The sequence below is a fragment of the Pollachius pollachius genome (assembly GCF_949987615.1).
Source record: "Pollachius pollachius genome assembly, chromosome: 8".
Classification (NCBI taxonomy): Eukaryota; Metazoa; Chordata; class Actinopteri; order Gadiformes; family Gadidae; genus Pollachius; species Pollachius pollachius.
The window spans coordinates 17,918,026-17,942,749 of record NC_136941.1 but is presented as its reverse complement, the minus strand read 5'-3'; the positions used below and the strand labels follow the sequence as shown (position 1 = coordinate 17,942,749).

Below are 24,724 nucleotides of genomic sequence, written 5' to 3'. Positions count from 1 at the left end.
AAACTCCTACTACTTGCCTTGAAGCAAAATTATGACTCATTCTCTGAAACTGCACTGAAGTAAATTAACAATCATTGATACGCATCAGATGTTGGTTTCAGGGTGTTGTTAGAGTAGTGCTATGTTTTGTTTTGTAGAAAGGTGGAGTCCTGCAGTTTAACCATTATTGAAACCCTTAATGTCTGACGAAGCCTAAAAGATTGTTGGATTGATACTCAAACTCTAGAATAGTCTGTCTTTCCCAAACAGATGTCACCACTCTAACGTTACCAATTACTGCAATGGTAATCAAGTAATTGTTTATTCCTTCTTTGTGGAATTTCCTGTTTGTTTTCCAGTTGGTGTAACCTTAAATGAAACCTCTGACATTCAATTGCGACATTGTGGGTGCTTTCCACCGGTTTAGAATATAACAACCAACATTACAGTAAACTAGGTCCCGTAAAAGCTTAGAATCGAACAGCAACAAAAACAATCTCCCCCAAAAAACACCAGTTGTTTTGCTCAAATACATTTATAAAGTCGACGTGATAAATGTAATCAACATATCGTCTTGCATTTGTGAAAATAAGCTTTTTGTATCTACATGGGCGGATGAATGTTAAAACAACAACATAGTTGTTGCTACTGACATATACTGTAAATTGAGAATACATAATTTAGAGATTACAATAAATTACAATAAACAGCCATTTCTAGTAATCTGCAAGGCAACAACGCTCATATTCAGCTGTAAACGCTGTGCTGGCCCGCGGTAGGTGAGTTTGAGACATGACATTATAGTTACAGCTTATCAGCAGTTGTAAATCACTCATACCAACTAATAGAGAAATAGTATCTACAAACCTTAGATACATACATTATATCTCCCATGCAATAAAGAAACATTATAAAAGACAGAAAAGAAATAAAATAGATACACAAGTTAAATAAAGCCCTCGTCAACACCGAAGAACAGAGAGGCTGTAGCTCTTCCCTTCTGAGTACAGCAGAGTCGTGTGCCTACAGCGCTGCCAGAACAGTCCGTTCCACAGAAGAGGAACTCAGGAACAGTTCCGTTTCATTCTGCTGCTCTGGCCTTTATTGTGCGCGCGAGCCGGGACAGCAAAACAAAATAAAAATATAAAACCCAGCTTCCGGATTATTCCAGACACACTTCCCCCACGTCACACCCCAGTCTATTTGAGCTGCTGCTCGCAACTCTGTGACTGACGTCCCTGCAAAGGCCTCTTTCTGGTTGTGTTCTTGGTGCGGTGCCCTGGCTGACCGCAGTTGGGGCTACTGCTGCTTGCAGTTCTCCTTCTTCTCTTTGGGTTTGCGCCCAGACTTGTCCGGCTGGCGCTTGGTGGGCGGGATGAAGGTGGGCTCCTCCAGCACACTGCTGGGGCCCGAGGGGGGGACGGGGACGGATGGACAGGACGGGCCTGTGGAAAGAGAGGGGTGGCGGGGCTGGTTAGAACTAGTCAGCCCCACTCTGTCTGGGAGGCTGTTTGGCTGGTTGGCGGCAGGTGGACCTCAAAGGGCCCGTCACCGTTTTAAGGGACCTCAGTACCTCCGTAATAGAAGAAAATCATTGTTATGATCTTGGGAGCCAGTTCATCTTTGTATTCAGTGTTTTACAAGGTCCTGGTTGACAGTTATATTTTATTAAAAAGCTATGAAGGATTTTATATTCAACGAGTTTCGGCGATAGCCTAGTGCCTTGCGGCCAGTCAAGTCCTGCTCCCAATGTGGCAAATATGGATCCCCGCACAAATCTAAAACAATCGCGACACTCCTTAGAAGGCTAACAGACACCCTCAAAACGGTTGCGTGTAAGTTGATGGAGTCACATTTGCTTAACCCGTCCACGGACACTAATTAATGTGTCCATATCGTTGGCTAGTACAGATGCACTCTGCCTTATTGGCTATATCCTAAGCCAATCAGCTATTTTTACATTCAAAATATACAATACATCATCCTTATTCATCTATTAGACCTATGAGGCTAACGATTTGTTTGACAGTGTATGATTCAACCTCATTATTGCCAACTGAGTCACATTCAGTACCTGCGGGCCCGGTTTTGAGCGTGTGGTCCCCTGGCCCCGGGGCCCTGAAGGTGGGGTCCAGCTCCTCGGCGATGTTTCTGATCACCACGGTTTGCCTGCAAAGCCGACACGAGGTCATTCACACACTCTCTCTCTGGTTGGACTGTGATAAGAAACACAGGGAGCATTGTGCTCCAGGTGGGAGTGAGTTACGTCAGGTCGGAGATTGGACTGGGCAGCTGGTTCTCTGGGGAGTGTTCCGCTGTGGGGGAGGGCAGGTCTTCTGAGTCTCGTCTTTTCCACTGGCCCTGCAGTGACCGACTCTTATTAGAAAACCATTGAGCTGAGTCTATAGGGTGGCATGTTTTTGTAATGACTAGCCATGGCAGCAGCTACCATCATACTGGTATTAACATCCACACACCAGACACGCACACACAGTGCAGACACACACAGGATGTAGATCCATGAAAAGTGTCTCCCCACTCCACACAGGTCTTGTTCATTACCTGGGGGTCCCTGGGAGCCGTCCTCTCAAGGTGACTAGTCATCTCTCTGTGCTCCCGCCACGACGCCGGGCCGTCCAGCTCGCGAGACCGCCTCCTCGATTTTATCTCTTGTTTTTGCATAAATCTAGCTATTTCCTATGTCATTCAAACAGCACATCGAAAAGCACAAGGTTACAATAGGTTGACATGATACGATTATGAAATCCAGATTATTGCGGTTGTTGTGATGAGCCTGGAAACATGGGGCCGGAGGGTCAAAGGTGGCTGTCCTACCTCGTCCTGGGCCACCTGGGCCACTCTGAAGTCCCCCTCGTGGTAGGAGTTGCGAGCGGTCTGGGGGAATACACGGCGGTCACGGTTACAAACTCGAGTCATCTTCTTTGTTTAATCCGCCCCTCGAGTGTTCCTCTGTCTCTATCTAGGGCAGAGTATCTCAAAATGGGGGGTGCAGGGGGTATTGCAAGGGGGGGGGCAGGGGTACTAGAGTGTCCTGCAGGTGGGGTGAGGTTCACTGCAGGGAGATGGGTTGGAAGGGATAATTCTGAGGGGGAAAGCAGAATCGTACAGTGTATAAAAACACAGCATATCTAATACCAATGAAATGTTTTGCAAAGTACTCCAGCTGTAAATGAGACTTATTTTGACCCAAGGTGGGGCCTGACGAAACAAGTTTGAGAACAACTGGTCTAATTGGACCAGATCCAGACAAACCTAATGTGGGACAAAGAGTGTGTTGGTGTTGGACACGTTACCAATGCTGACAAGATCTTAAGAGATCATACTTCTTTCTAACTAACAAAAGACATTGTCAAATAAAGGCTTCACTTCGTAGTTGCCCCCATGTGACATCGGGGAAATAAATGAGTTATAAATAGACCTAGCTGCATTGTCTTTGTGGTAGTTTCCATGATATCAAAGATAAACTTGCCTAGCTTGTGCATTTGTAGTGACAGACAGTTTCCGGGTTGGGCGGAGTGTAGCAGTCAGCAAAGACTGTGACAGGTTTATCTACAATCTGCTGCGCTCAGCTTGACTGACGTAGAACCCAGGCCAGTGATGACAGCCCTCCCTCCCTGCCTTCTTCACAGCCAGTTCAACTAGAGCCAAAATGCGGGACAGGTCTTAACATGTAAGAAATAGGATAAGGCAGAGGGATACAAACAGTGCAGCCCTGCATGTTTTGGAGATTTCCGTTAATGAGGTTGTTTGTTTGTTTACTCAAGGTACAAATAGATAAGTAATGACTATCGATAAATATAACAGAGAAATAAGTATACGTCTATGAATGTCGTTTGCCACTAAGGCAGCAATAAGAGAACAGTGTGTTGAGAAAATAGCCATAGCCCTCCGCCGTGTCCTACAACATATACACTGACCATGTTGAAAAATAAACCCTATTGTGACTTTTTAAACTGAAATGATCCTCGGTTGTCAAAAATAAATCAACAATGCGGTTAAAATGAATGTCGCTTTACCTAGAGGCATCTTAAAAGAATAACGGCCAGAACTATTGGCCCGCTGCGCCCCCACCTCTCTGACACCCCTCCTCACGCGGCGCTCCTCTTCCTCCTGCAGCCGGAGGGCCAGTTCCTGGTCCTGCAGCACCTGCTGCAGCGCCCCCAGGTCCAGACAGCCCTCCCTGGGCTGGGAGGGTGGCGGCGTGGAGCCTGGAGGAACCAGAGCAGGTCAGAGGTCAGAGGTCAGAGGTCATATCTGGGTGTGAGGGGCATGAATAGGAGCTTAAGGGAAGAACTGTCCAATTTTGAAGGAATGAAGAAACAAAGACAAATATCAAACCCAAAGAGTGGAATATAAAGATTATTTCTAGAGATTCCTGCAGGTATAATGAATCCGTTTGATTAAAGGTGGTAAGTAGTTCCCAAGCATTGGGGTCACACAGAAGACGCAGAGAAAACAGCCAGTGATTCCCTCTAGACAGAACAGGATTCAATAGAGGCGGAAGCTATCAGCTATGAAGACAGGGTAGAGCCCAGGGAGAAGGAGACCAGAGCAGGTTCATGGTTCTTGATAAGAAGGAATCACCCAGGAGAGGAATCACCACCACCAGGAACATGCTAGACAGAGAGTCCGAGGGTCTGTGTGTGTGCCGATGATTTGAGGGTAGATTGGCCGAGAGGACCCAGAGAGGTGGCTCAGAGGCCCCCCAAACGCCTCGGCGGGGCGGAAACGGGACTTGGGGTGAGGGCGTTGTTACCTGCCGCCGTGGGCCTCCACCCTAGCCTGGATAACACCCCACGGGTGCTCATGCTCTGGCTCCGCTGAGGAACTCTCAGACGGGGCCTTTCGTCCTCCCGCCTCACCTCTTCCTGGTTCACCTCCTCCTCCCTGTTCACCTCCTCTTCCCGGTTCAGCTCCTCCCTGTTCTCCTCCTCCTCCCACCGCGGCTCTGCTGCCCCCCTGCGCCGATACCGGCGCTCGCTAGTACTGCGGCTAACCCTAACCCGGTGGCCGGGGGTGGAGCCCTCCCCATCATGCCCCTCCTCTTCGTCCCGGCTGGGTCTGGGTTCTGCCCTCCACCACCTGCTGCTACCACCGCCCGCCTCCCTCTTGGCCAGCTCCGGCTCTCTGCCGCCCCCTGGAGAACGCCACACGCCCCCGTCCTGCGCGGGGGCCGGGCGGCCATCTCGCCTCTCTTGGTTGTCCCTGTGGTCGCCGTCACTCCACGTCCTCGAGGAGTCTCTCCTCCGCTCCCGGCCGCCGCCATGGTAACGGTGCCGGGTGGAGGAGGATCGTTCAAAGGCCCTCTGATGTGGGCGGGGGCCCCCGTGGGAGGCCTCACTCCCACGATGCACCTCGCTGTGCCGGCTTTGAGGCCCCGTGGCGGGAGGTGGGGGTTGCTGCGGGGGCCTGTGGACGCCGTGACGCACGACCACGCCTCTTTCTCTGAGGACCTGGCCCAGCATCTCCCACACCCGGCTGTCGCTGCTGTTGCTGTTGTCACGGTGACCGCTCAGGAGCCCACTGCGCCGCTCGTCCTGAAAGCGCACGTGTCGGTCGGGCGTCTCCCTGGGAGACCAGGTTCTGGGCGCGTCCGAGTCCCGCCGTCTGTCCGACAGCCGGACCGACTGGCTGCGGCTGCACCTCGCTGACCTACGCTCAGCCTCGCCGTCCCGGTCTCCGTGACGACCGCCGTTCTCCTCTCCGGGATGCCGCTCCCATTCCCGAATCCTCGGCTGCCTGGCGTCCGGTGCGCTGCGGTGCGCCAGGCCGTACTCCTCCTCCTCCTCCTCCTCCTCCTCCTCTCTCACGCTGCGGTCGTCCTGAAGGCTTCTGTACTTCCTGTGCGTCGGCGCCTCGCGTGCAGAGACCCGGGGCCGACACGGGGCAGAGTCGGCCCTCCGGTGGGACCGCCGGGGCCGGTCGTCTGACGCCTCGTAGAAGACCACGTCAGAGCCCTCATAGTCATCTCTCAGACACTGCCTCCACTCATTTCTGGAGTGCCTGACGCCCCCCCGCTGTCCTTCATTTGGCCATGGAGTTGTTTCTGTTAGAGGAAAAACCCTCCTGGGACTCTCAGCTTCCCTGGGGTCTGACTGAGACGGAGCGGAGGAATACTGCCCCCTGGTGGCGGCTGGCTGCGGCTTTAGAGGAGAGAGGCGGCCATGCGTGTGCTGGCATGGAGATGATGGCCCAGCAGGGCTGCTGTCCTCGTCTTAAGTTAAGCCACACATGCAAAGAAAAAGGCAAGGGAAGGTGTTGGGGGAGGTTAGTGGCAAGTGCAATGGATCGAACATTTCAGTGACAGTAATATAGATTACCGCTGTTGGCAATTTAATAACCCCAACATTGGCTGGATAAGAACAGAAGAGAAAGCACACTGAACTGATATTATTTCCTGTTCATAACCATAACCTTTAAAAGTGCAATAACATTGTGAGCCTACTGCAGAACTCGTGTTGTTTTTAGGGTGAGGGATAGTGGTGGAGGCAAGGCAGAGAGAGCAAATAGGAGCAAAGGTTCATCTCATGTCAACAACAATTAATAGTGGTCACATGTCTTCCATTGCCATATTCAAAGGAGACATATTATGGTGTTTTCCCAACAAGTAAAGATAGAATATGAGTTTCAGAAAACATGTTTTTGAAGCTGTTATGAAATAGGTTTTAGGAAAAAAAAAATCTTGCCTACCGCTACTCCCCTCTGTTTCAGTCCCTTCAGAATGCGCTGTTTCTGGTGTCTGTAGCTTTAATGCAAATGAGCTGCTGCCCATTGACCAATGAGCTGTCAGACTGAACCACAGCATGGAGGACAAGTGATTGTTGCCGTTTGCTGACTCCCGGAGCTCTATATCTATATAATGTAATAAGATAATAATATAATATAATAAATAGGTATTTATATAATATTCTATATAATATCACAAGCTCCTGGAGCTGAGCTGCCAGACTGCCGTCGAAGCTCACCCCCCGGAGCTGCCGGAGTACAATCCCTTTCTCCGCCGGAGCTGCCGGACTGCTGCCAGAGCTTCAGCGGCAATCCGGCAGATCCGCCGGACTCCCTACTAGGCAGTCACATGGCAAAATGTCAAATTAGACATCTATTTTTGGATAGAATATAGGCGCGGTCATCTTCCTGGTGATAACGAGACGGCTCGCCAGTGACGCCGCTCACGCTTACGCGTCCTCCCGACAGCGTCCGTTCATGTGCACTGCGTTGGGAATCTACTCACCTAATCACCTACTATCCTTTTGCTTTTATTTATGAGAAGCACACACAGTATTGCCACTGTATGGAAGGCAACACTTGCCCTTATCTAGAGCTGGTTTAACATTACACAATGTTTACAACTGAGCAAAGTCAATGCCAACAGACGGTTACAACGTCACTCAATAATAAAGTATGTGATATGATGGTTGATTCTTTCATATAGAGTAAAACGTTCATGTTCCACCATGTTTATGCGCGTCACTAGTAAGCCATACGTAACCAACTGGGCAACTCTGTTAACAAAATCTGGCCCAAGGTGCCGAACGGAAATAGAATCATAAGGGCGTCATGAGGTGTCGTTCACGATAACTTTCCGACGTTGCGAAAATGTTTTACCCATAATTTCCAGTGATTTGAACGCACCATATCCCTGCTTCTGAAATGCGCAAACATTTCTGCCCAGCGCTCGCTGCTGGTCCACAAAATCTTAGCTATGCTCTGATTGGAGGGGGGTGGGGAAGTGGGAGGTAATATTCAAATGTGCCCCCTTCCTACGCAGGAGGGGGCACCGAAACTGACTCGCTCGTTTGGTAACTGTAGGCAGGGTACAGAAAGGCATATCTCAGTCAAAAAATCATGTACAGACCTTTTCCAAAGTTTGTATGTGTGTGGGAGCACCAGAGACCCAAAACAACACCCCAAATCCCAGGAAAAGTTGCGTGAAAAAATGTTGTTTTCATAATATGTCCCCTTTAAACTGTAGTTGGTTAAAACCCTCAAATATCAGAGATTCATTCAGGATTACCACTTGATTGCATTTCATCTTTAAAGTAAAAGGTGAAAGATGTATTATTGTTCTTCCATCACAGATTACAGCACTCCTTGCCACCCTTTGAAAAGTGCAATGTTGGGGGTAGTGAACTCGCCCCTTTCTCAGGCTCCCCCTTCTCGAACCCTTTAAACTGAACAAACCAGAAATAAACAACCAAGCAGAACAATGAGAGATATATTATGTCTCCATACCATCGCTGAGCTCCTCCTGCCCTCCTCCTCGCGCCCTCTGCTCTTCCTCTTCCTGGATCCGCTTGGCGATTTCCTGTGGAGAGGAGGTGATGTCAGAGGTGAAAAACACACAACACCATGTGACACCCCTTTGGGCCACACATACCAGCGTATTTATAAATTACAATTATAGTTCTTCGCTGACCTATTTAAAGTTGGTTTATGGAAAAATGGTATAACCGGCTAGACCTGTTCTCCTTTCAGTGAGTTCATGTCTTACGGTGGTATAAAATGGGCCAAACCCAATGCTTTTGAGCACCACAAGAGGGCAGTGTAATGATGTGTAAAATACTACTGTGCTCTGCCTTAAATAAAGTGAATACTTCTGAGTGATCAACAGTACATTTGTTGGCCAAAAATTGCTGTGAACCATTTTCAGTCTAATATAACATTGAAATAAAAAACAAAACAATGTGCCTTTGCTTCCTTTGAAGTCTTCCACCATGTTGTACAATGATTCATGTTTACAGCGTTCAGGGCATGCAGAGCACTAAGAGTCATCACTCCAATTCGACAACACTCCAACACACTCAGCTCATCCCTCCACCTCTTAAGAGACACTTACAACTATAACATATACTATAACACAATGCTAAGATCATTAAAAAAAGTATTTGGCATACTCTTAATGCATGACTGAGATTTGAAAAGGAAAGACATTGATCTGGTGTTTCCTGAACGAACGGCTCAGATTTCTTCGGCAGGTTTCCGGATCTCTGACAACAAAATAAAGTATTTTTGGGCAACAAATCTGAGTTATCTACTACATACATCAAGTTCCTTTCCCAGCACTGGATCCATTTATAACCCATTACACCATCTGTTCCATTTGTAATGTACATCATCTGTCTTTCTGCTCTTGTTTCTGTTTCTCCTCAACACCGTGAAGCGCCTTGGGATTTGGGAAAGGTGCTATAAATCAAATGTATTATCAATATTATTATTATTCTTGTAAGCAATGGCAACCGAACCCGGTCAGAATTGGAAGTGAGTTATATGCAACAAATAAGGTATTTTCAAGCTTCATTATGAAAATGCATGTAAACATATGCATTACATATCCAATATTAAAAAGAAAAACATATACCATTCATCATATGCACTCCGCTCTGTTGGCTCACACTCACACACACACACACACACACACACACAAAAATGTTTGTGTGTGTGTGTGTATGTGTATGTGTGTGTGTGTGTGTGTGTGTGTGTGTGTGTGTGTGTGTGTGTGTGTGTGTGTGTGTGTGTGTGTGTGTGTCGCATTGCAGACAGAAGGTGCCAGTAGAGAGACGGCTGCTGGAGTCAGGGCAGCTCTGGCTGACGGCCGCTGCCTCTGTGGTCTGATGTGGCGCTCTACACTCTGGCTGGAATAAACCGTGCTCTGTGTGGCTGCCGGCTATTTCAAGGGCCTACTCAATGGAAACTACTAGACTGAGGAGGCCTGCGAGAGAGAGACTGGCTGTTCTCCTCCAGCTCCGTCATGCGGAGCCCTTAAATCCAAAAGTGCAGGGCGTAAAAAAAAAAGAAATAAGAAGCAGGATTGTTTCGTTTGAGGTGACACCTTGTCGTGTTGAGGTGCCTGAGTCTGTGTGTGGTACAAAGGTCCCACTGTATTTAAACCCCCCCGGCCCCTCCTACTAGTGCACGTTAAAAGGGAGTATCCCCCTCACTCTTCCTCTGCCTGCTATAATCCGCTCTGGAAATAGAACATAATGATACACTGGGATTGTGCAGAAGAACTTCACGCCAATGAGTTCAAGTGGACGGCCGGAGATAAAGCTAAAAGTACTCACTCATCACTGCTCACTGCTCATGGTCGTTCTAACGAGTGACACAATTAATTAAAAACACTAAGAGGACGATGAATCATTTAGTGATAATAAGGCCCACCATTCACCACCACCCACCACCTCCTCTATCAGCAGCTGCCTGATCCACGGGGGGGACATGTGTGGGTTTGACATTTGTTGCTGATGAAGAACCTCAAACATGAGGAGCACAACACGAGCCTCCTGCTCAGCGGGGGGGGGGGGAAGAGCAGGGGGGGAGAGAGGAGGAGAGAGGAGGAAAGCAGGGGGTGAGAGGGGGAGAGAGCAGGGGGGACAGAGGAGGAGAGCAGGGGGGGAGGAGGCAAACGGGGGGGAGAGCAGGAGAGCAGGGGGTGAGAGGGGGAGAGCAGGGGAGGAGAGAGGAGAGAGGAGGAGAGCAGGGGAGGAGAGAGGAAGAGAGCAGGGGGGGAGAGAGGAGCAGAGCAGGGGGAGAGGGGAGGAGAGAGAAGGACAGAGGAGGAGAGCAGGGGGGGAGAGAGGAGGAGAGCAGGGGGTGAGAGGGGGAGAGCAGGGGAGGGGAGAGGAGAGAGGAGGAGAGAGGAGGAGAGCAGGGGGGGAGAGAGGAGCAGAGCAGGGGGGAGAGGGGAGGAGAGAGGAGGACAGAGGAGGAGAGCAGGGGGGGAGAGAGGAGGAGAGCAGGGGGTGAGAGGGGGAGAGCAGGGGAGGAGAGCAGGGGGTGAGAGGGGGAGAGCAGGGGAGGAGAGCGGGGGGGGAGGAGCAGCTTGCCGTGGCAGGTCGGCCCAGCCGGTCTGAGCACCTTGGGGATATGGCCCTTTACAGGACTGAGGGGACTAAAGCAGCAGAAGAGGGGAACAACGGGCTGGTCTCCGTTTGTTCAGTAATTAAAGCCAGCTCCTACGGGGAGCCACTTATTTAATGCTCACCGCAGGCCAGATGTTTATTTTATCACATCTGGGTCCAAGGCCTTCACTTAAATGATCGCATCATTACGTGGGTGTGGGATGGAGGTGGGGAAGGACTTAGAGGCGTCTGTGCACGCAGACCCCGTTCCTACAACGCTATGGCCGTCTTGTTGGGTTTAAAATACACTGCAGGCCAACGGCTGGGAGCTCTGGTATGATCTCCAGTCTTGTCCAGGGCATGCATTCCTCTCTCTCTCTCTCTCTCTCTCTCTCTCTCTCTCTCTCTCTCTCTCTCTCTCTCTCTCTCTCTCTCTCTCTCTCTCTCTCTCTCTCTCTCTCTCTCTCTCTCTCTCTCTCTCTCTCTCTCTCTCTCTCTCTCTCTCTCTCTCTCTCTCAGCAGCGTCTAAGAGACTGTTGGCTGAAGGGAAAATATGATGCTGGCCCCTGTGAGTCAGACCCATGCAGGGAAGCAAAGTAGGAGGGTCGGATGTCACCACTTTCTCCTCCAAATCCCTACATAGCTCTCCTAACCTCTCCTACTGGAAGCTGCAAAGTGTTTATTATTCATGCAAATGAGTTTAAAAGAATGGAGTGGACTTTCTTTAGATGTGAAAGACATCTTAACAGATATGGGGGTTAGGGATTTGCATGGGGGGGTCTGCCTGAGTCTCCCTTTGTGTGTGTGTGTGTGTGTGTGTGTGTGTGTGTGTGTGTGTGTGTGTGTGTGTGTGTGTGTGTCTGTTGGTGTGAAACAGCTGAGATTGATCAGGGACATCTGAGAGGTCTCTGCACCACAGTAAGCTGATGAACTGTTTGCTTTATTTACAAAAGAAGAAAGGAAAGAGAAGAAAACCCTGGCCTGCAGCCACCCCAAGCCAGATATACAAACTCAGCCCTGCTGAGATTTATAATCGCCCGGCACAAATAAACACAACTCACCAAAATGTACAGAGAGGAAAGTGTTTAGAAATCCCAGCCGAGTTATTACCTCAACTTACACGCATCATGAGTACATGAGTGCATGTGAGCGTGCACGTTCTCCCCCCCCCGCTGTGGGGGGGGGTTCGCTGTCTTTAGATCTGACACTGCACGTCTGGAGCCAATTAGCGAGCCGAGAGAGTGCAGTGAGTGTTCATCCAGATGTAGCGGTGCTGACGGCGTGCGGCGGCCGTGTTTAACCGCTGACTGCGTGCAAACGGGCCTCCTGTGCTCTCAGGCGGAGGACGGCGAGCCCAGGGCCCAGAGCACCACTCAGCGACCGGCCGCTGCCCCGCTCATTAAAACCCCCCCCCCCCCCCCCCCCTGCGTCCAGGCATAGACGAGCCGCTGCTACACCAACTGCCGGGTAATTGGATAATGTCCACGTAAGTACAGAGGGGACGGTGGTCCTGGCTGCTACCCGGCTGCCACCTCCTTGCCAGGGCTAGGTACCCGGGTCAGCGCTCTGTCATAACGTTTAGAGAGCAGGAGGAGGAGGGGGGATGTGAGGCTCCTGTGGGCCTGAGGAGAGGAGAGCACTCACCTCATCCTCCTGCTCCCTGCTCCGCGACTCCTCGGCGCACCTCCTCAGCTCCTCCTGGATGAGGCGGGCGTACTCGCTGTCCTGCTCCTCCCTGGGGGGAGAGTACCACATGCAGAGGTTAATGTTGAGACGTTAATGAAGGTCAGTCCTCTTTACAAAGCCATGACACACACAACCACACACTTAGACACACAATGTCCATAGTGATATAGTATGAATCCATTACGTTCTGTGTTAAATAATAACCCAACTAACAGTAATGTACTAATTAAAGCTATGCGTGTGTGGTAAGGGTTAGGATCTGGGATCAGTCCTACTATGTTATAGACCAACTACTGCGGGAGATGGAACAGAGCCTGAGCCGGGTACCAGAGATTGAGGAGAGGAGTCACAGGCGGTTTCATGTTTCTATCTGAGATATTCTACTGAAGAAAACAAACTTGCTCGAGTGCATGAAGCTCAGGACAGGATTTTTTGGAGTTTATTTCTACAGCGGCCAGTCTACACGTTTTAAAACCCTGACACATGACACTTTATTACAGTAAGCTACTGCCTGCCGACTTTGTGATCGCCAATAACGCAAACACAGATCCCCGCCTGCAGTGACGTGGCTGGTCAAAACAAATATGAAGCCCAAGAAAGTGTAACAATCAGACTTGGGTAGAGCCCCTCCGGCCATTACTTATCGGCCCACCAGTTATCGGCCGATAATGGCCCATCACAGATATATGGTATCGGCATATACGTTTGCCGGTATGAAAATGCCAGGTAAACACTCCCAACACGAACAATTATACATCGTATTCTGTGCTGACAGCTTCTCCCCATTCATTTAATTGGTTCCTTGAGCTCATGGTTTTAATGCGATGTTGCTGTGGTCCGAAGCAATGCTGAAGGGTAAGCAGCCAATCCCAAGGAGCTGCTCAACCCCAGGATACCACAATACATAAAATGAATAACGGCCGACATATCTATATTCTGAATACCGGCCGATATATCGATAACGGTATTTCTTTACCCCCTAATATCATTATCAGCATTGACCCCTAAAATACAGTGTCGCTTCGGCTCTAGACCTGATACCCTTATCTAAAGTCTGATTAGTGAGACTCGCGGTCAGCCAGAACGAGCCTGGAGGTTCCTGATGTACCCTGAACGTGGGTGGAGGCTGTGTTTGGGGGCGTGTGTTGGCCGGGGTAGCCGGCGGGTACCCACAGGTGGCGTGAGGTGTGCTGCAGCAGGGCACGCTGCTGCTGCTCCTCCTCCCCCTGCAGCCGCCGGGCCACGCGGATGTCTCCCTGCACCAGCTGGCTCTTCTGCACGTTGCTGCTGTAGTACTGCTCGACTGGGGGCACACCACCGCCACTCAGTGCTCACACATTCACCTCTACTTGCAGGGCATTTAGGAGACACTTTTATCAAACGCAACTTACAATTAGTACACTTGCCAGAAGAAAGAGAAACAATATATTACTGTTGCTACAGTAAAGATATTCATAAAAACACAAGAATTTGTGTGTTTTTTATTTTGAACTCTGTGTCACTTCTATGGAGGTTTTAAATGAAGGTAACAGGAAGGTTGGTCAATGGGACAGAGATATGCTTGAGATGAAGAATTTAATACGTTTATACCCATACCTTGTATGAGACCTAGGGTTATATGATTTCTTAAAAATGTGTTGATTCAATTCCTCAAATAGACCTGCTTTACCCTTATGTTTGTTAATATAAATGCCCTGAAGGGGATTACAGTAGTCCACGCTGTGAGTCCTAGGGTCATTCCGACGGCGTGGATACTTACTCTCCTGTTCCTGCAGGTTGTGGGCCAGCACACTGTCCTCCCGCACTGCAAAGCTCTGGCGCACTATGGACGGAAACACAAGGTTTATCATGAGCGTGCATCAACACCCCGCCAAGGAGGGCCTTAATGCACACACAGCTGCTGCACCTGGCTCACTTCCAGCGTCATCATTAACATGACGAAGACCACACTGCTTTGCTTGGGAGTTAAAGGCGTCAGGGCTGTTTCCTAGCGCTACAAGCAAACCATATACATAGGTTGTGTGACTGGCTGATGGACAAAACAGAGCTGTGCTACTACAAAGTCCCAGCACAATGCCCAGGCCTGGTCGCCCCCCTGGGGCCCCAGCCAGGCCCAGAGAGGAGAGTTTGGAAGAGAACACTGAGGCCGTGGGCAGGGAACCGTCTGGCACCGCGCTCTGCCCTGCCTTGGGCAAAAACAATAGACAGCCATTAATTACGGGGTCTACGATTGGCTGTTTTGAAGATCTAGACGGCAAGGCAGACAGAAATTCCTATAATTCTCCTTTTTTGTATATAAATACGGTTCATCTACCACACTGATCCACATTCACTGGTTATAACTTGAAAGCAATGGTGAATTTCTGGAGCTCAATGGGGTGGAAGAAAGTGTTGGATAGCAGAACGGTATCATGGTAAACCTAATAGCGACAGCAGCTGTTGTCAGATTTAAAGCGCTGTGGCAGTGCCACAGTATGCAGTATGTATCTGTATGTGTATGTGCATATGTGTGTGGGTGAGTGGGTATCGGAAGTAAATGTTTGTGTGTGTTTGTGAGAGAGGATGTGGTGTGTGTGTTTGTGTGTGTGTCTGTGTGTGTGTCTTTGTCTGTGTGTGTGTGCGTGTGCGTGTGTGAGAGAGGATGTGTTTGGGCCTTTTTTGACCTTGATCCTCCTCCATGTTATTGCATGCATGGTTGCACTAAAGTCGCTGCAGCCTTAGTCTTGGCCGGCCAGACGTCGCGACTGGGGACTAGTTGGTATTTTGGCTTTGGATGTTTTAAGAAGCTACGTCACAGATTGGCTGGATTCGACCCAGAATTATCGGTCAACACTTCCTTGCATCTGTGCACTTTTGTGTCAGTTAGTAGATCTGCAATGCAGGCCTCAACTTCAGCTGCACATTAAAATAAAAAAACAGCAAAATACTGCTTACAAAGCTGAGAGCTGTGTGGGATGACATTAATATTAAAAGCAAAAAGTTCCAGCAAGACCTTTTGTTTGGTGTGAGGGTCCAGGAGGGATGTCAGCATTATTACCAAACAACTGTTGGCCAAGGCAGGTGGAGGCATTTGTTTCACACAAGAGTATGTTATGTTACAACAGCTGTCGAAGGAGTTCAAACTAAAGCACAAAGGGGTTCAAACTAAACCAAAGTGTGGACTTTGACAAAGAAGGAAAGGAACGTTGCTCAGTACAGTTGGGGGCGGAACCATTCACTGTCACTACATATATGGCTAAAGTTTAATTTCAATTTTTAGCAAGCAACATCCTCTGTCCAAGAGTACACCAAATACAGTGAGCGAAATACCCCTCAATACTCGGGGGGTCCCATCCCCCGATTGTTGCGCAATACCGATCTAATTTATCTCAATATGCAGTTGGCTTATAACATTACAATATTTCATGGATGCAAGCAATCAGTCTATAGCTTCCATGACAACACACACACGCACACAACAATTGTTGATGACAGTACTGACATAGGAGGCTGCATTGGCTCAAGTTGTTTGGATGCACGATGTTTTATATTTAACAAGGAGAGGCAAAGTTGTGCATTACAATGCAAACACAACAATAATTGGCACCAATATGGCGCACTTAGAAGAGCAATCAACAACTGAATAAATGCCAGATATGGCCTATCGGAGACTGGCACGCAATCGGTGCACTTGCGAGTGAAAGCCTGCAGTATGACCGATCGTGTGACATTATTTAACCATCCATCTACAGCAAATACGATCAGACAGATACATCCTTGAACACATACACAAAGCACATTCGTCTGACCACGGCGGATGCTGACAACATTTTACACGACAAGCCAAACATCACCACGGCAGGTGCGCTCTCTCTCTCTGACTCGCGCTCTCTCTCTCGCTCTCGCATGCACGTAAACAATTAGGCCTACTCCAACTTGCAAGGCTAGGCTGCTTCACTAACGCCTTCATAACCATGCAGTAGGCCGAAGCCGGAAAGGACATGCACGCAATGAAGGATTACCACAAGGGCAAAGTGGGCACATGTCCAGGGTCCTGGCCAATGGGGGGGCCCTTGATATATATATATATATTTTTTTATTTATTTTTTGCTATGAACTTTAGTGTGTTTTTACTCTTACAAATGTAGGCCTATGGTAAAAATAAGATGTCCTAATTTTACGTTGGGCGGTGTTAAAAATAAATTTAATGTAACAAACCTGTGAAAGATGTTATAGGCTACATGTGTAAATAAAAAATAAAAAAAAAAGTCTCCTTTACGGCTCCCTTTTTAAAAGTTACGGATGCTTTACTTACTACTGATGATCCGTCAGATTCTGACCGAACAGTCTCATGGAAATTATATTTTACACTGCTTTATATTTTAAACTAACGAAATTCGTGTGGGGTTAGATGATATTCTCTCTCTCTCTCTCTCTCTCTCTCTCCCTCGCATGAGTTATAATATGCAACCAAATTTTGTGTGCTAGTGCGTGTATTTGCGTGTTGGTAGGGGTCCATGGCTGGTTTCTGTCCAGGGCCCGTGGTCATGTTAATCCGCTCTTGCATGCACGCACACAGTCGGACCACAACCAACCACAACGCCGTCATAACCATGCAGTATGCCGAAGCCAGAAAGGACATGCATGCACACAGTCGCACACACTCATCAGCACAGTGCACCCTATGTCCCAGTTCTATCATCACAACTCACTGCAAAGATTTAAAAGATAGCCTCTTACCTTAAGTTAGAATAGACCTAAGTGTGTGAGTGATACACTCTGGTTTAGCTTTCGCTTGCTAGCCGTTTTTAGTATGACTTTTAAACATTACGTCTTTCATCTGTTTGGCGAACATGGCTAATTTGCATACGCACACAGGTCAGGCTGGCTCCGCTTGGCAAAAAGTAACATATTTGTGAATAAATGATTTGAATTCTGAATACTAGACATGGTGAGCTTAAAAATATTTAAGTGACCATTAGTGACAATAAAACATGCTTTTTTTTTTGGACAAAATTTGAGACCCCTCAAATTTTGCTTTTGAGGCTTTCAGGGGGTCTCATTGGTAAATCGGGGGGGGGGGGGGTGGTCCAGCCCCCCCGGACCCCCCCCGTATTTCACACACTGACTAAATAAACATGAAACAACGCTAAGCTCCTTACATAGAGCAGGCCCCAGGTAAACATTGTAAAACATGTGAGTTCCACCATGACTTTTTCCCACACATTGACAGCCTGGCCAGCACGCCAGTCAGGCCACCTGTCGCCTGATTTGGACACACACAGTATCGCTTCTACTGTGCTAATCCCACCGCAATCCCTGTCACTAAGTACTACTAATGAAGTCAAGAGTATGACAGGCTGATATTTTATAAATCATCGTGCTGCTGTGGAGCTCTTGAGTTTTAAAGGGATTAGGAGCCGGAGCTTCAACAAGCACGCAGTGTCTACAGTAGGGCTTAATGGGTCTACAAACACAACATGACGAGCCGGGTTAATCCCAGCATCGTGGCCTCTTCTGCTTCCTCCAACATGGTAATTTGATACGTCTCCCCCTTTTGTCAAACACGCACACACTCACGTGTACAAAGACACACGCACACACTCACGCAAGGTTCATCTTTTTCTAATACGCTTCAAAAGCTTCTCGACTTTTGTCATACCCACACTGCACAAAATGCTGTATGAAAGACGGACATAACCTTCCATTACATTTTATCCTATTACCATAATAGCCAGCTTTGGGCAAAGTTTGCAGCCTTTTAGACCGGGGTTCACAACCTTTTCTGGCCTGGGACCCCATTTCTATCTCAGAAAATGTTTGTAAACCCAACTTTACTTTTGTGCACCATTTTACACACAAATAGTTTTTACCCAATCAACATCTGCCGAGGATATCAATGCCCAGGTGATCGTAGTCGCATCACTATTCTACATACTAAATAATTAGTTTAAAAAAGTAGTTTGTGCGTGGCTATATAAACCTAAAAGAGAAGATTTATATAAATTCATCTAAACAGGTTTGCTAGAATGGATCATCAAATATCTAACGCTTATGTTATGTCAGCAATCTCCTGTGACCCTATATGCATTTCAGGGGACCCAAAACGCCCAGGTTGAGGACCACTGCTTTAAGACAACGCTCAGGCAGTCGCTGCTGGAATGTGGTCTACACTGCACCAAGATGGTTTTCAAGCACACCGATTCAGTTATCGCCTTGTAAGAGGTGGGGACGTTCTGGAGGCTGGGGGCCCATAACTCAATTTGAAGATCCACATACCACATGTGCTTGTGCTGCGCTACAGAGCCACAGAGACCGCCATCAACCACCATTCTGTGGCACTCCTCATTGCAACAGTAAGAGAGAGAGTGATCATGATTAAATATGGGTTGGCAGGCATAGCTAAATATACAAATTAATTTTCACTGCAGGTTTTCCAAAACTTAAAAACCAATATTCCCTTTCATAGAAAACTTATACAATGCAATACAATACAAGCTAATACACAAGCAGCATGCTTCATAATGAAAACAAGATAAAACAAGTTGCCTTCAAATATACTGCTCTTGCCCTTTATAGCAAAATAGATGAAGAGAAACCAAGAACTCTCTAGTCATGACTGAGCTGAACCTAATCTCCGTTGCCCCCTCATACCTGAGCTCACCCTGGGGCTAACAAGGCACCGCGGCCCCCTAGGGTTTACAGAGACTTGGCTCTCTGCTGCGTCTGTGTGGAGGCATAAATAAGGAAGGGTCCTTTCTGACCCCTCTGTGTAAACAGGAAGGTGAGGGAACAACACTGCTAGCATCTGAACACTCAGACAAAACAACTTACTATTTTGAAAACGGGCTGAGTTGTTAATGTTGAGACAGAAAAATAGGAAAAGGAATGTGTGTGTTTGTGTTTGGTCTTATTGGGCCATCTAGGTGGGGTCCACGGTGGTCCTCGTTCATAGGGATCCAGACAGCAATAAGCCATTGAAATGGGTCTGGTTACAGCATGAATGTGACTCTAGTCCCCAGTCTGGCGACCGGGAGAGAGTTAACCCTTCGTAGGGACAGACTACGCATAAGCACTTACACCTGTTGAAGACCTTTAAGACTGGCAACTACAAGGATCTAAAGATTCTACCTTATGTCTCTCTTCTCAATGAGAAGAGATTAGTACCAAAGCCGGATCCCTAATCGGACTAGGAGACCAACTGTTAGAAACCAGTTTACTACTGGCTAGGCTTTCTCCAGGGCTCAACCTTCTCCGGACGCTGCAGTGAGGAAGAAGGGAAAAGATGAAAGAAGAAAATATATAAGCCTAAATGAGTTTTTGCATTTCCCTTACTGGGCCGACTTGTTTTTGAGCACTCAGTTATTTAATCAGTCACAATGCTCTGGTTAGGGTGTGAATATGGAGGGAGAAAGAATTAGCCAAACAGGTTTTTGGTGTGCAAAGATTTAAGGCACTCAACAGCATGCGGTGTGTGTGTGTGTGTGTGTGTGTGTGTGTGTGTGTGTGTGTGTGTGTGTGTGTGTGTGTGTGTGTGTGTGTGTGTGTGTGTGTGTGTGTGTGTGTGTGTGTTTGTGTTTTTTTTCAAGGATTCCCCCACCATAAGCTTATACACAACAGATAACGAAAATTGACCACGGCAGAGAGGAAGGTTTGTCCCACAAGAGATGGATGACTAGAGCTCATGCTGAAGAGCGCACCAGACCAGGGACCCTCCCCCTCCCGCAGCTTGGAGGTGCAGTTGTTTTACAACATGTTGTGCTGCCTCAACTCTCTGCAGGGCTTCCAGGAAAATAAGGTTAAAGGTCATATGGCGAGCAGGAAGTCATTGCATCTCTGACCTCACAGCCAAAACTCCCGAAGTGAAGGACGGTTAAAATGGCGCTCTATTTCAAATGCGTGGGCCAAAGCAAAAAACAAGATACATCCTTGTTGCAGCCATCATAAGACAGAGATTGCTTTAGAGTCATGAGTGTAATGATGTCTCCAAGGAAGATGTGAAAGTCAAATTTCAACACGGACTTGACAACAAGGCACCTCAATTACAAATTATGCAAATCACGTAACAAGAATCAAACAGTGCCAGAGCTATTTCTGCTCTCTGCTCAGCCCCATCACCGCCAACCCTGGAGAAAGGCTGCAAAGAAAATCTAACTGAAGTAGGCATAATATGACAAGAGTGCTATTTAAGGCCAGCAGCCCCCTTACCCCATCTTACACACACACACACACACACACACACACACACACACACACACACACACACACACACACACACACACACACACACACACACACACACACACACACACACACACACACACACCCTTTGTCTGCACTGTACTGCTTGTTCCTCACATTCACCAGGACAGACCCAGTCTGGAGCTCATGGTGTGGGGGGCTTTATTTATAGCACCGGGTCAGCCAGTTTCTGAACCGGACCACGTTGTCATGGAAAAGGTAGAGGGAAGGGTAAGGGGGGAATGGGAGTGTCTCTGTCTCTGAGGGGAGAGGAGAGAGAGGGAACCGGGGGGTTGGTGGAGGATGAGGGGGCGGGGGAATTCCACTGTGAGATAAGACTTGCAGGATTTATCAGAGCAACCAGAAGAGGGGGAAACACACACGGACCCCCCCACCCACCCACTGAAAAGCCCAACAGGAACTGATAAGGCAGGGGCGGAAACAAAGCAAGTTGATCTCGGCCCACATTCTAGGAGGCGTTGATAAGAGGAGGCGAGACGCGCGGTAGGGACCACTAGGGAAATCAAATTAGAGCCCCGATTATCCCACATTTATCTAGAAAGAAACACAAGAATGCCAAAGCGTACGGCCAATCTAACACTTTATGTTACAAAGCATGATCAGAGGAAGGAAAGGCAGTGGCCAGACAACCTAGTTTAGGAGCAGCTGCTGCCTAATTGACCGGTTTCTCCTGTAATCACAAGTGACTCCTTTGTTTGTGCGCCGGCTGCAGCCTAATAAAGCGTGAGCCTGCAGAGCTGCACAGCGCGCCTTTTGTGTACAGGAGCACTGAGTTATCTCCCATGACAAAATACATGCAGTACCGCTCTGCCGGAGCGCAACATGGCTAACCACTGAGCTACTGGCTTCATCCTCATGGACGTGGCGGTAATGTGGAGAGAATGCAAACTTTACAATGGTATCACACGAATTAGACATCACTAATCAAGAAGGTGAGCAAATAAAACAAGTATAGTCATTTTACTTTGTCATTTTACACACACAAAGCAACATTATTCCTAATGTGTGTGCTTCATTTGTTTAAGTATGTCGGTAAGTTTGTGTGTTTGCATGTACATTTGTGTGTATGTTTGGGTGTATGTATGTTTGTATATAGTTATTAAAGTGAGGTCTGACAGTCTTAAAGAAACACAGAAGCCACAGAAGACATTCCAGAGCGGTTTCTGGGAGGCCTGTCGCATTCCAGGTCATTATCTGCAGAACACATCACATGTAGCCTACAACACAACACACCTGTCTGGCGCATGGCTTAGGGACTGCTCCACACTCAGAGCCATTTAATTTTACATCACGTCCATGGAAGGGAAGGTCAGCCAGACATAGCAACATCATGACTATTCAAGCCGTACACCCTTTGTTACAATATTAATACACATTGTTCTGTAAATTGACTGTGTACTATTTAAATTACCTTCATTGACGCGTGGCAGGTTGGACTGATCGATCTCCAGCTCTGCCATGGATGTCCCCAGGAGAGTAGTCAGTCGTTCTTGCCACAAAACACAGGCCAAACCGGAAAACCTTCAGGACAGCAGGGAGCACTTAGAAGGGATTGCAACGCAACTGCAGACCAGACAGCAGAAACGTCGGTGTTGCATTCATTTATGTTATGATCTATTACTTGTTGACACGTTGTTACTAAATATGAAATATAATATGAAACATTCATTTCAATAACACACGTTATACGCATACAAATTACATTTCAGATGGATTCCTTAAGTTATCTACTGTATGCTACTCTTTTAAACAACCAACAACAATAAAGGGGATAACTTGTAATTAAGACTGCACAAAAACACAACGCTATTACAGCGTTTTTATAACGCAGCTATAAACACTAGGATTAATCGCCCCGGTAATGCAAAATGCTCGTACATTACAAAAGCATATATGTTATATCGGATTGATCCTGTGAACAATAAGGCGCGCACAGTAAAGTAGGAGCGCTGTGTCCTACCTGCACAGAGGCGGCGGTCCTCAACCAGTAAACACAACAACACGCAGAGCTGCAGCAAAGTTGTTGGGTTGAGTTTTCGTTCTTCCGCTCTCTCTGTAAAGGTCACCCAAAAGTAAAAAATACATACATACAACATACTAAAGACGTGTCATCGTTTTCGATTGTAATTTAGACCCCTTCTTCGTTACTTCATCAATGAAACAATAGTCCGTCGGTCGTCGCTGACTGATGGAATCCGAGAAGGGACAAACTTAGCCCATACTGTTTCCTCCTGAACTGCCGCCTTATAACCGGTGTAGGCGTTGTCCAATGGGCTCTGTTTAGGGGTCAATTGCATCCAATAAAATTAATTGTTCTAAAATGTTGATCAAATGTATAACGTATATGGATGAAATCATGCACAGGACAAAGTCGAAAACACCGTTGTTGTTGTTTTTTGACGTGGACTAATCAGGTTAAGGAAAATGTTGATGGATGTCATCTACATCGATTACAGACCGTTTTATTTATAGCTTTAAAATATGCTACTAATAATAATATAGAAATGTTAATTTTTTGTTGTTTGCAAACATTCCTAGCTACATCCTTTAGTTGTTGTGTTGTTAGGCTATATACAGACATTGTTTCTTTTCGATTGCTTTTTTAATACTATCTTACATTGCATTCTACTTTTTGCAGGATTTATATTACCAACAAGACCGTTTGATTGGCGATTGCATACGTAAAGTGGCCTACAACTTATTCCAGAAATTTTTACAAACTTATATGTCCCTCTGCTGGCAAATGTTAGTATCACAAGAGCCTTTAAAAGAATGTGACTAATGAACAAAACTGTAAAACAATAATACAATTCACGATGCTTTCTTCAATTGTCTTTGATGTTACACACATTTGTGGGGTGGCTGAAATGTGTGACTTGGAAATGGGCCGAAGGACACGCCCCCTAGACCACGAGCACAGAGGATAAATCTTAATTGCTTTGGTTGAAATACAGCAACACATAACGGTGTCTGGCCATCTCCCCATTAAACCAAATGTCACTGTCGCCTCTGCACCAGTATTATCCTACCGGGCAGGACGCGGCCACGTCACCGCCGCCCTAATAAATATACAACAACCAACACACCTTTAGCAGTGTGATGACCAAAGCAGCGTCTCCTACCTGCTCAGCGGCCCAACCAATGGCAGCGCCTCATCTGGCACAGCCCGGCCTTGATACAGCCACCTATAAAAGCAGAGTTTATTGCGGATCTAAGGGGAAGTGAGGGCTGAAATACATCGTCTCACTCGGGAACAAGGCCTCTGAACCGTGACGGGGCATCAATCAGACCCATCCGGTGGACTGTGGCACATTCACAGCTGTTTCCAATCGACTCCAAATGTCACATGGCTTACAGACTAATCCAATAGCCCTGTTCAGCGTACAAAATAAAGGCTGCATTTTAAATGACTTTGAATGAACACACCACGACTCATGCCACACTGCGTCTTCTTCCTCCTTACTCAGACCTTCATTAGAAGTTAATGAATTCATATAATAAAAAACATTTAGCTCCCTGTAATCTCGTAAGATCCACCTGCTCCCGTCAGCGTCGCGGAGGAGAGACGCATCCAAAGCCCTCCGGTTTGAACCTCTTCTTACGCACTCGTTTGAAACAGCCAATAAAAGGAAAAAACGTCCAGTAAAACACGACTTTGGCCTTGAAGGATGGATCACAGCACTCGTTCTTTTTATGGCGCCCATAATTCACCTGGCCTGTTGATTCATCATCGCCGAGCCAGGCATCTGGGAAGGCGGGGACACCTGCTGGGACCCCAAAGCGTCTGTGTGTGTGCGTACTATTGGTTTCAGGTTGGGGTTGGTGGTGGGGGTCACAGGGCTGGGGATATATAACAAGAGATTGGGAGTCCTCAGAACATGCAGAAGAAGACTCGTCCTGACCCCCCTGGCAGAACCCCCCAGCGTGTCTTTGAGCAGAGCTCCACAGTCTCAGAGACT

The 24,724-nt window shown here is 47.6% G+C and overlaps 1 protein-coding gene across 2 annotated transcripts; it reads right to left on the bottom strand.

Annotated features, from left to right (window-relative positions):
• Positions 1-140: 140 nt before the first annotated feature.
• On the bottom strand, positions 141-22,973 carry ccdc187 (coiled-coil domain containing 187). 2 transcript variants are annotated; one of them, XM_079741718.1, is made up of 13 exons: positions 22,726-22,973; positions 22,177-22,286; positions 14,284-14,346; positions 13,698-13,827; positions 12,483-12,573; positions 8,233-8,305; positions 4,757-6,214; positions 4,072-4,208; positions 2,815-2,874; positions 2,542-2,676; positions 2,246-2,340; positions 2,054-2,148; positions 141-1,424 (listed from the first exon to the last, which is right to left on the bottom strand). In XM_079741718.1, exons 2-13 carry the CDS (start codon positions 22,223-22,225, stop codon positions 1,279-1,281), a joined length of 2,532 nt encoding a protein of 843 aa, XP_079597844.1. In that variant the 5' UTR covers positions 22,226-22,286; positions 22,726-22,973; the 3' UTR covers positions 141-1,278. The 2 variants fall into 2 exon arrangements, with proteins under 2 accessions (XP_079597844.1, XP_079597845.1); XM_079741719.1 differs by lacking the exons at positions 141-1,424; positions 2,054-2,148; positions 2,246-2,340; positions 2,542-2,676; positions 2,815-2,874 and adding an exon at positions 2,883-3,082.
• Between the last annotated feature and the right edge of the window lie 1,751 nt (positions 22,974-24,724).